The 12263-nt window shown below is 36.0% G+C and overlaps 1 protein-coding gene across 1 annotated transcript; it reads left to right on the forward strand.

Annotated features, from left to right (window-relative positions):
- Positions 1 to 6597: 6597 nt before the first annotated feature.
- Positions 6598 to 8934, forward strand: LOC100251447 (F-box protein At5g46170). Its single transcript, XM_002278444.5, has 2 exons — positions 6598 to 8259; positions 8569 to 8934. Exon 1 carries the CDS (start codon positions 7037 to 7039, stop codon positions 8234 to 8236), a length of 1200 nt encoding a protein of 399 aa, XP_002278480.1. The 5' UTR covers positions 6598 to 7036; the 3' UTR covers positions 8237 to 8259; positions 8569 to 8934.
- The last annotated feature ends 3329 nt before the right edge of the window (positions 8935 to 12263 follow it).

The raw sequence follows: 12263 nt of genomic DNA on the forward strand, positions 1-12263 counted from the left end.
TGTAGACATTTTTTCATCAACCTTAGCTGGATTTCATGATTGTGTAGTGACAAAATATTGGGAAAAGCTTAGCTGTTTATTATCATATTGTGAAAACTTCTCTGCTCTCTATTTCATATAGATCATATTCATACTAAAGTACAGATTGTCCTCCTTTGATTTTATTAAAATATTGCTCAGTTTGGTCAGATCATTAAACTATACTAAAATATTTTATAATTTATTTATCCAAATTAATATGCAGTTTCAAAAATATTATCAACTAACGGGGATAAGTCTTGTTCTTGTGAGATGAGAATTTCTTTATTCTCGTAATGATCGTTCTCTCCCCATGTGGATATTGTTTTTTCTTTAGTATATATTACATGGTTAAGAAGAGTTTACTCCTACTTCTCGTATAAATATTGTTTGTTCTGAATTTAATGGACTTTCACATATAGCATTAGGAACTTGTTTTCCATCCGATGTGAGACTTCATAATTACCCTTAATGTAAATATAACATTTTTATTGTATCTCATGAGATAGCGAAACCACTTAAAGTATACATTGAAAGTCTCACATAAAGGTTATAATTGACTTTGATATTATTTGTTACGACTTTCGATATACTCTCTATCGTGTAAATATTATATGCTCTAAGCATAACAAGCCTTGATTGCTTTTAAACGCATCACATGGTCAAGAGGAGTTTGCTATATGAAACTATATATAGGGTTCATCTTAATCATGTAAATGTGTTTTAAAATCGAAGCACCCATAAAACTTAAAATTGGTTGTTATAATTGTAAAGATATGGAAGTTCAAGTCTATTCATTATGATTTGGAAAATTGGTTGTTTAATCGGCAAAAAATACGTTCTTTAGTGGACCTTTTCCAATTCTGTTGTTCTGATTGATGATAGAGGTATCTTAGGAGGTAAGAAAAGTCAAAGCTAAAACTTGGAATTTGGAAATTTAATCCCTCACTGCGAGTCCGAAAATCAGCAAGAATAATAAAGAAAAGATTTCCAAATGCAAAACTTTAAGGGTACGTTTGGTTACTAGAAAATGTAAGGAAAAGAAAATAAAGAAAATAAAGATTTATAAAAAAAAAGGTAAAGAAAAATGAAAAGTAGATTTAAAATTCATAAGTTATTCATATATGTTTTTTCAAATTCATCTTATTTATTTTAATTTTTTTATATAGATTAAATAATTTAAAACTATATAAGTTTTTAATTAATTTTAATTATATTTTATTTTCTATGTTACAACGAATATGAGAAAATGATTTTCTAACTTTTTTTTTTCTCGGTGCTTTTTGATAACAAAACATAACAGAAAGAATCAGAAATTTTTCTTGCTAAAAAACAACTCAAACATGGAAAAAAAGAAAGGAATAAAACTTTCAAGTAAAAAAGCAAAAAGTGTCATTCAAATCTTTTTCATTCATGTAGAGTCAAATGTGGTAGATTATTGAAGATTTTAATACGTATAACCATGGTTTTTCCATCTAAATCAAGATGGTTGCATTAGGTTTTGTCGGTTATATCATAAGCCAATTCCTACTTGCATAGATATTGCCTATTCTCCTCATGGTTTTTCACCAATTAGAGAAGTCTACTACACAGTATCGGAACCTCTTTCCCTATCCGATTTGAGATATCATAGATTGTGTCAGCTTAAGAGCAGGATATGATAGAGTAGAACTATATTCTGGAATTACTTTCTAATAAATGAAATGCTATGAATTGGCCACCAACTTCTCTGTGTTGATATTGCGCTTTTCATGGACCACTGTGACTTTGAATTTATTTAAAACAAAATGGAGATAAATCAATGTATAAAGTTGCATTTAAGGCTAATTAATCCACAGTTGTGAGAACGGTAAGTGAAGAAAATGAGACAGGAAATGAATCCAGAAGTTTTACATACAGTGGGAGTTTAGAAATAAATACATAAATAGTATTTCCTTTGTATACATTTCTTGATCTTTTCATGCATATAAATTGTATCAGAGCTTTTGCTGAGGTAACAGATGTGTGAAGGCATCTCTCAAAGTTCCAAGATATGATACTTGGTGGTGGGTCAAACTACAAAAGGTATCTAATTTTAAGTGGAGAGGGATCTTGGTTTTATCTTTGTTTACTTGTAACTCCTTTCTTGTAGATAGCTATCTCTCCTGATAAAAACCAAGGCTGTCCATGCCTAATAAATTCACCTCTAGCTTAGTGTCCAGATATAGAATATGTTAGGTGGTTGAACTGATGATGCTCCTTGCTTCTAAGCATATGCCTTGTATCCCATTTCTTCCCTCGAATGGACCGACAGAGGAGGTCAAAATTTTGGATTTCAGCAAAGATTTGGAAAGTGAAAAGAGGAGAAAAATCTTATCTCTTTGTCTTCTCTCCCATGCCTGATCTCTAAAATAAAATTTGGAAAAAATCTGCTCCACTTTTATGGTTTAGGCTAAGCCTGAGGTTTTGTAGAGAGGTTGATGTCCGAATCCCATGCATGTAAGCCTCAGTCTTTGTCAAGTATGGACGTCAAACGTAGGATAGGGGCCTTCAAATGATATTCAGAATATGTTCAGTGGTGGAAAACCCACCATCTGCATGGACCTCACACATGAGAAAAGAGCTAAGGAGGACCACTCTCTAGAATGGCCTCTGTAGCTCGAGGGCCATACTCCCCACATTCTCCCATTTCTTAAACATCCCCTGAAGAGTAAATTCCTTCATAATTCCAATATTTAATTCATATCTTAGGAGTCATTGTCCACATGGACCGTTACAGCAAAACCCCATTGTTTTTTAGTAATAACAAGATTATAGCGCTTGATCCCATCCCATACATGAATGCTTAGGCCCCCCCACCATTGCAGCTGCAGAGCATGTGACAAAGAGCTCCTAATGTCACATCATTACATGGGCGCACCCCATTATTAGGAAATATGTAATATTGACTTGGTAACCCTATTCATGTAATGATTTGTCATAGGCATGGGGCAGTTGGGCTGAGTGGGTAACGCATCACTAAAGATGAGATTATGATGTTGGCATTCATGGGCTCATTGTTGGTCACAAGGGCGGGGGACCATCAGCACCACCATGTATGAGTACGAGTAGTTGCAACTTGCAAGTCCATTGGACTAAGGATGACAAGCCTTAGCAGATGGGGTAATGGGTGTAGTATTATTAGGACAACATCCCCTTCTGATGTAACTCACCCACACAGATCATGGGTTCTCCTCTCCTCCCCATGCTATAGCTCTGCAGCAAAGCTCTTTCCCCTCTCTTTCCCCTCCACCTCGCTGCCTTGATTATGACTTTTATTGCTCTCCAACTGCTCCTCAGTTTTGTGTCATGAATTAAATTCTTCCCACTAGCGCCATTGTGTACATGTATGACACTGTCTCTTACTGTCTTTGTACCCACTTTTATTGAGGGATGAGTTGTGGCAGCCGCGTGGGGCACGCGCTCCAACTGGGGAACCCCTCAAGCTGTAGGGCATGGCCCCCATTTTTGTCTCTCCCCCTCCTCTCCTCCCACCTGTTCTCTCTACATCGAAACTTTCTGTTATGGAAACCGGGTACTTCTATGTTTCCTTTTTTTTTCTCGTAAGTTCTCCCCCCACCGCTGAAACTTATATATATACTGTAATATAATAATTGAAACAAAGTTACAAAAAAAATCCAACTTAATTTGATGAGCTACGTGGTTGCAACGATTTGTCCTAAAACTGCTACCATCAACGAACAACAACCATTCCAAGATACAACCTCAATGTTGACTCATAACAGTCTCTTTTATGAACAAATTGTCCACAAAAAAATTATAAAGAACTTATCTATAATCTAATTGCTCAAAAAATGTTAAAACTGAAAAGAAAAAGAATGCATACGTCTATAATATTTTGTTGTAGTTTTTAAAAATAAGAATAAAAATATTTTATAGTGTATTTGATAATGATTTTAAGAAGTATTTCTATCATTTATAATATTTAAAAAATTTTATTTTTAAGTAGTAAAAAAGTTATAAACACTTTTAAAAATTACTATCAAACACACTCTCAAAGAATAAAAAGATGATTGTTGTTTAACTCTCTATTATCTCAATACAGTCAATTGCATAAACTTTCATAAAAACCAATCTAACATTTAGAAGAGTAAAAATCACTAATAACTTTTCACCTTTATAATAATAAAGTAAAAAAATCACATTTTTATATTATAATAAGAATGTTACACTTAAAAAGCTTTTTAAGGCCTTGTTTCACTAAAAATTCAAAAACTTTGCAGTAAAATAATCACCCTGATCTAACCTTTGAAACAAGCATTGGGCAACCAAGAGGTTGCAAGTTGACCTCTACTAAATTCTAATACCACCCAAACATGACCTCCACATTAATTTGTACGGAAGGCACGGCCTCGTCCTTTGCTCCAAAGCCCGTGAAACTTTCTCAGCTTCCAAACATCTACACATGCTACAACGTGTGTATGGTGGTTTTCTTTTCCTTCTTGAAATCATCCATGGTTTCGTAGATCTATGAAAGTACCAAAAGCACGTACCGCACATGACTTATCATTCTTGTAAAGCCTACAACACCCATATTTTATACCTTTTTTCAACTCACAAACTTGCATCATGCCTTACAAGAAAGTATATACATGCTTAACGAATAAGACAATTCACAAAATGAAAATTTTTTTTTAAAAGCTTTATATATTTTATGACCACTCATCATCGCCATCTTGAATCTATCATTTATTAGTACCCTCTCAACTAATCTAACCTACATTGCATATGATAATATATATGCTTCTTCTATCCCTAAAATTGCCCGTGACATCGATTTGTGTGCCGGGATGCTTAACCTTGGATCAAGCTAGTAGTTAATAAGTTTATTATGTAACACGTTCAAATATTCTCTAGTTTACCTACTTTACATATCATAAGAATACAAAACTTTTGTTTAAGATATTTAGTATATAGCAATTAGAAGCAAACTCATCCAAGGAGGTGGTGGTACAAAATTATGTGATGTAAGACTAAGTAATTTTTATAGTATAAATTAAAGAAAGCACCCGTTTCTCTCGTGATGGATTGGCTTTTTGGGGGATGGGGGTTGTGGATTATTCATGATATTGGAGGGGTTTTGGTGGGTATCATTATTCTATTTTTATTTTTTTTATATCTTATGTTCAAAGTTTAAATGAGCAAATGAGTTGGGGGATGTGATGTCCATGAATTTGTGATTCATTTCTTGTAACATGTCTTGGACTTGTATTTCAATAAAGATTTGACACTTTTTTTCATTATTAATCTGACAAAGGGTAGGTTTTGATTTTTATGGGAATGAATTTTTTGTATTTTTATTTCTATTTTTAATAAGTAATGAATGGAATTTGAACTTTGTGAATCTATGGTCTATGTGTGGTTTATGAAAATCAAGAATTGAATGTGAAGGTAAAAGAGCTAGTTTGTGGAAAGGTAAAAATGATAAGTATGTAGAAAGAAAAAGGCAACAAAGGGTATGATAAAGGAATGGTATGATTTGTGGGGATGATTACCCTAAAGCTCTAAGAAGAAATGCATTGGATGATATTATTATTGATGGAAGTTTTTGTAGTGGCTGGTCTTCTCTCCACCTACACTACACAAAACAGGTCAAAGCTTTTATACCATCAACTCCCCACTTCCTCTTTTTTCTTTTCCTTCTATGGAAGGTTTAATTTGTACCCAAAATAGAAACCACTCCTTGATGTCTATTTTTTTAATTAAATTATTTGGAAAAAGGTGGAGTGGGCTTGTATGAAATTGGGCTTGGGTGAAAGTTGGGAAGTCAGAGGGGTGAGAGGATAGGGTAGCTGAGAATAGAGTTGGAAGGCGTAGGACTAAAAATGGGCCTCCATGTCTTCTTCCTTCTTCCCCCAAATAGCAAGCACCAAAATCAAAGTTACTTTTCAACAAACCAACGGTCAATCATAATTCATTTACCAATATAAAAAGGTTTATAGTATTATGCATATTGTAATTTTTTTTAACCACGTGAAAATGTTATAAAATGATGAGAATTCATCGAGTATAGAATATACAATATCAAATCCATCAAGAATTGGAAATGATTGTTATGAGTTGATCTCGATCTCGATGTAGGGGTTTGTTTAGCCTTATTTAAAGTGTTTATCTATTTGACCCTACAATCATATAGGACATAATGAGAACATTGTGTTTACATAAGAGTGTTTATAATGTTCCACGTTGAATATGGAATAAAGTTTTTTATGTTATTAAATACGAATATTTTTCTAATCCTATAGACGTGTTTTAAAATCGTGAGAGTCCCTTTTTGAAGGTAAAGTAAATACTATGTACAAAGTTGAATGGGTTCGTTATTAATAATATCATTTATTTGGATATAAATATTTTTTATTTTAAAGATCAAAAGTAAATTATATTCAAAGAAGTAATAGAATCGATGATTTGTTTTAATTATGAGGCATGGGGAAGTAGTTAAATGGAATTAAAACATGATGGTAGACAATTTGATGCATAGATATTTGGTAGTGATATATGATGGGTTATCTACCAATCTCTAAGTGACATTTCAACCAATGAAAAATGTATATTAAATAGAAGATGATAGAATAAAGGTATAAGAAAATAAATAAACAAAGGGAAGGGAAGGGGTGTTTTTATAGAAAGATATGAGATGAGGGAAGAGGGGCAGATAATAATATCATCGTCGTCATCATCATCATCATCATCGATCCCTCAATTCTTTTGCTGTGTGTAAAACAAGACAAAAGGGTGCGTGGATCTATTTCATCCCACCATTTCCAGAATTTTCATCTCTATCCCTACAGGGTTAGGGTTAAGGGGGACAGTAGGGTTAGGGTTAAGGAGGACAGTAGGGTTAGGGTTTGTTTGCCTCATGACTTGCATCCCATCAGATCTGCTTCAATACCCTTCTCTTACTGTTGGGTGAACCTTCTCTTTTTCCCTTCCTTTCCTTTCTCTCATTCTCTCTCTCCCTCTCTTTCTCTATCGAGGAATGGCTTCGTCTATGCGTCCAGATCCGAGCACCAGAATCTGGCCGGAACCCCAGAACAGTCCACCGCCGGTGATGATGATGGCAGAGGCCATCGACCACTTCGACCGCTTGCCGGACTCTCTGCTTCTCCTTGTTTTCAACAAGATCGGAGACGTCAAGGCACTGGGTCGCTGCTGTGTTGTTTCGAGACGCTTCCATACCCTTGTACCACAGGTTGAAAACGTCGTCGTTCGGGTGGACTGCGTTATTTCCGATGATGAATCTTCCTCCGCCGCTGGTTCTTTGGAAAAATCTCGTGGGCCTTTTTCGCACCTCTTTCGCCTGGTGTTCGGCGGCATTGTGAAACCCCTCCAAGCCCTAGGCCAGTTCTTAGGTCCCAAGAGATCCGCCCCAACGACCTCTTCTTCTCTCGCCGTAGGCGGTGGCTCCGAGGAAGATGGGGACGTTGATCATCAGACTGGTGGAGTTACGCACCACTCGCCCACTCAAGTGTTGAAGAACTTCAACGAGATTCGATTTCTACGCATCGAGCTTCCCAGCGGCGAATTGGGGATTGAGGATGGGGTGTTGTTGAAATGGAGAGCGGATTTCGGATCCACACTTGACAATTGCGTGATTCTGGGAGCGGCATCCGTGATTTGCCCAGGCCCCACAAAGGGATCGGGGGTTCAGGACAGTGGAAATGATGCTTTTTGTGTTAGCAATGGCGGAGATGATAATGGAAGCATTCCAGAGTCGTTTTACACAAATGGAGGTCTGAAATTAAGGGTTGTTTGGACGATTAGTTCTTTGATTGCTGCCTCGGCGAGGCATTACTTGCTTCAGCCAATAATTGCAGAGCATAAGACGCTGGACAGTTTGGTGTTGACAGATGCGGATGGGCAGGGAGTTCTGTGTATGAATAGGGATCAGTTGGAAGAGTTGAGGGTGAAGCCTTTGTCGGCATCATCTGCATCAAAGAGGACGCTTGTGCCTGCACTCAATATGAGGCTTTGGTATGCGCCCCACTTGGAATTGCCCGACGGTATTGTGCTGAAGGGAGCCACATTGGTGGCGATTCGGCCAAGCGAGCAGTCAGTGACAAAGAAGGAGGTGTCTGATGGATCTTGGGTTTCAGCTGCATTTGAGGAGCCATATGGAACTGCAGCAAAGATGTTGGTGAAAAGAAGGACATACTGTCTTGAGATGAACTCCTTTTGAGAATAGTGGAGGAGAAGAATGAGGTAAATTTGCAAATGTGATATTCCTTTTGGCATGTAGTAGTGTGGAATGAGTTGGGTTTCCTTATGGGTGTTTGATGCTTTACAGAATTTATAACTAGGGTAAATTGCACATATTATGTCACCTATTATCAGCTAAAGACACTGATAACAATTAGAGCTTATTGTGCAGTTGGAAGATATGTGTTTTTACTACCTGTTTTTGGGTCTGCCTATGTGCAATGCATATTTGGTTTCAGAAATTCATTGTGGAACATCATTGGATGATTTGATCATTCCCAATTTATTCAATTCATGATGGGAATATTTCAGGGAATGCACAATGGCAGAAGGAAAAGGGGATTTGCTTGTTTTTGCAGGGCGGGGAATCAGAGAACACAATTTTGGTTGGGTTCAATGTACCATCAGATGGAATCAAGCTACCTCTGACATGCCAATCCTGGGTTAATTGTGCACAACAAATCTTTCGCCATCTGTGCTTGCTTGAACTGGTGGATAAAATGCATTTGCTTTTTGGTTTTATTTCGGGCATATGCTTGTGAGCATGCACACATGCAACTAGATGGATGTTGTAAGAGCTTTGAGTTTGTAGTCACTTACATTTATTAATCATCTCCATATATGTGAATATTGTAGGTATGAATATTTTATGCTTATGTGATATACTTTTGAAATTCATTCAGAAGTGTATTTTGCCTTTAGCTCTAAATTCAGATTCCCTGGTTATTATGGTTTACTCTTGAAAGGGTGTAGGAGCTTGTGGACATGGATAGACTGGTTAGGAAAACAACATCTACTGTGGCATGTGGTTTGATGAGGTGCCTCCACAAAGATTCAGTAGTGTATGTGTGGCAATACCAGAATTAAATAGATATTATGAACATAATTTGGGCGTGCTAGTAGGACAGGTTTTAGAGGAGTTAAGTCGACTAGATGGCAGAGCAGAACTTGGTTTGGCATTCGTTGCAATAGGGCTTCAATGATGATGATCCAGATCCAGAATTTCATCTCATGAATCAGAAGGAATTGACAATTTAACAGCTGATAGTCTTGCTAGGATGGTTTGCTTGTCCCACTTTCTGGTGAGTTTGTTTCTAGTTAGTTATGATGCTGACAATTTAAACTCTTGAAGCTTTAATATTTCATGTTTTGGTAGATGTAAGATAGCTAGTCACTGCATCAGGAGTTTCTTCTTACTGCCTAATGCCATATATAAAGGTCGTATGCCTGCGTTGCAAATAATTCTGACCTACAATAGGGTGTTGTTTGCTTGCGTTGCAAATAATTGTGACCTACAATAGGGTGTTGTATGCTTGGGTTGCAAATAACTCTTGACCTACGATAGGGTTTTAGATAACAGGTTTTGCCTTCCAGAACCCACGAAAAGGAATCTCATGAGTTGTTCCTGTTAATAATCTGTCATATTGGGTGCCCCATCTACTGCTTATTGGCAAAAAAAGTGTTGGAAATGAATCGAAAACATTAGCATCAGCACTGTCCTCATGATGATAGATGATTCTGTAATCCTTTAGATGAAGTGAAGCAGTCCCTTTATATTTTGTTCAGCTTCCGTATGGGGAGTAGTTTTGCTGTCAAATGTCTCATTCATGTCCCTTTTTTTTTGTTCTTGATAGATGATTTTGTCACTCATCTGTTTTGTGTAAATACAGGCTTAGGATCCATGTTATAATTGCAGTTGTTAAAACCTAATACCTCTTTGAACAGCATCAATACCCTCTTCCTAGAGATATTGCTTGGAAAAAACTGAAATGCTGTTTAATCACTGGAGTTCATATCAAGCAAGAAAATGTTTTTTATAGTGATTGAGAGAGATGGGAGGGTAGAGATGGCTATCTCAAAGTGGGGAAAGAGATAACGTGACGACTGATATATTTTAAGGAAAGCCTATTGAGGTCATCTTAGAGTATCCCAATAGTCTGTTTCTCTTTAGCAGTTAACATATTGCTTTCCATGATCAACTTTGAGTTGGCCCTGTCTTCAAGGCAGCTCTAGATTTGCAAAGGAGGCATCTGGCCCAATGCTTGTTTTATATTAGGTATTATTTGGTTATGAGTGTCTTTGCTGCTATTCTATCCAAAAACAATGATGATGATAAAATAATGACTTCTGGATGAAGAAGTTTCATTGTAATGTCAGAAGCTATTTTGTCATTGAGGCTTAAGACAACCAGCATGGGGGGTTCACCAGGTTGTAGTGCCCTACTAATGCCTAAAAACTGCAATTTTTTTATTTATTTTTTGGTTAATAGAGCTGACGTTTTAATAGTGGCTTTTTGGGGTACCCCAAAGCCACTTGTAAAAGAAGGTGCTGTAAAATCATTTGAGTTTGTTTTTTTAATGTTTGGTTTGAAGGGTCGGTTTGTTTGAATCTGAAGGAGGAAGGGACTGGGAATTGGGAGTGGGTGGGGTTGGATGTTTTCTTAGTGTCAAGTAGGGGCTTCAATTTATAAGGTTCCAGAGACGACTAGTACTTGGACGAAGTATGATGAGTGGAGGAGATTTTTTGGAGGGGGGTGGAGGACTATTGAATGAGTTTATAGCTGAGAATGATTGATGGGGCAGGCTGTTTCCAGGTAGCTATTGCTAGGCAGTACCTCTTCACCTCTTATTTTATTTGAAATGAGAGCAATTAATATTTCATAAATGAGCTGGTTCTGCTTGGGAGCTTTTACCTGTATGATCACATGAAGGCGTTACCCCTGCTGGTGGCTGGTGCACTCCAAGATCCACGTGAATAAAGTCTACCTCCCACACCAGCCATTCTTCCCCTCACTCTTTGCGAACCAGTTTTGTAATCCTTCTTTATCTTTATTTCTGATTCTGATGGCATTTTGAAAGCGTCAACTAGTTTTATTGGTAAATTATTTAAGGGATTATATTAGATACTTAGAGATTTTGTTTTGTTTGAGATCCAATATATAATCAATGCTGTTGCAAGGATGGGGAAAGAACGAAAGACTTTGGCCCTGTTTTACCACCCTTTTTTTCGAATGATTTTTTATTTTTTATATTTAAAAGAAAAAAAAAGCAAAAAAAATGATTGGTAATTAGAAAACTGCTTTCTATTTTTGTTAAAATTGAAAATAAGGTGTTTTAAAAAAATATTTTCAAATTATTTTTATTTGTTTTAAGGGTTATTTTAAAAAATAATTATATGTAGAATGATTAAAATATATTTAAAAATATGTTAAAAATATTTCAAGTTTTTAATCGTGATTTAGAAGATGAAACCTCCTAACATTTGTTTTGTTAGGAGCATATGATCGTATTGCTTGCAGGCCTCTTCTTTTTTCGTTTTTATTTATTATTATTTTTTTAATGAGAGTGTAGTTGGCGGAGGTAGAAGGGTTTCCCAAACTAGGAATCACCAGGGATGTGAAATTAATGAGAATGGATACATACTCACATGTAACTTATTTGAGAAGATAAAACACATTTTTATCTCCATACCCACTTATCCGTCGCATCTTCCAGCATGACCCTTCCTTTTGGACCCATAACGGATTTGGGCCTATCTAGTAGAGGCCCAGACCAGTGAAAGATGAGGGTCTGAGTCTGTTGAAACCACCACTTTGCTTTGCAACTTTCTTTCTTTAATTTTTCCCAACAAAAATTGTTACCATGTTTAAAAACCCGTTTATAACTTAAATAATCCATGAGACGGAGGCATACTAATCATTTAAAAAAATTTCTAACAAATCAGGGACAAACTCTTTTTGCCTCCTTATCATGTACTGAGATTGAATGTCACCACGAGATACAAGTATAACCGATTTAAAAAAACTGGTCTTTCAGTTAATTTATTATCTTAGATGATGTTTGTTTTTTTGGTTTTTTACTTAAAACAATTTGTTTTCGGAATTTAAGTTATTTGTTTTTTTACTTTTTTATGACTTATTATAAACTTTTTACTAAATAGAAAAAACCAAAATATATAGCTTTTTCTAAATATAAAAAATAACATATTAATCTTTTTTATTTTTTAAT

Source organism: Vitis vinifera, chromosome 10 (assembly GCF_030704535.1).
Source record: "Vitis vinifera cultivar Pinot Noir 40024 chromosome 10, ASM3070453v1".
NCBI classification, from domain to species: Eukaryota; Viridiplantae; Streptophyta; class Magnoliopsida; order Vitales; family Vitaceae; genus Vitis; species Vitis vinifera.

Bases quoted from the DNA above. Each gene is read 5' to 3' on its own strand.
- LOC100251447 (XM_002278444.5), top strand. From the start codon at position 7,037: ATGGCTTCGTCTATGCGTCCAGATCCGAGCACCAGAATCTGGCCGGAA.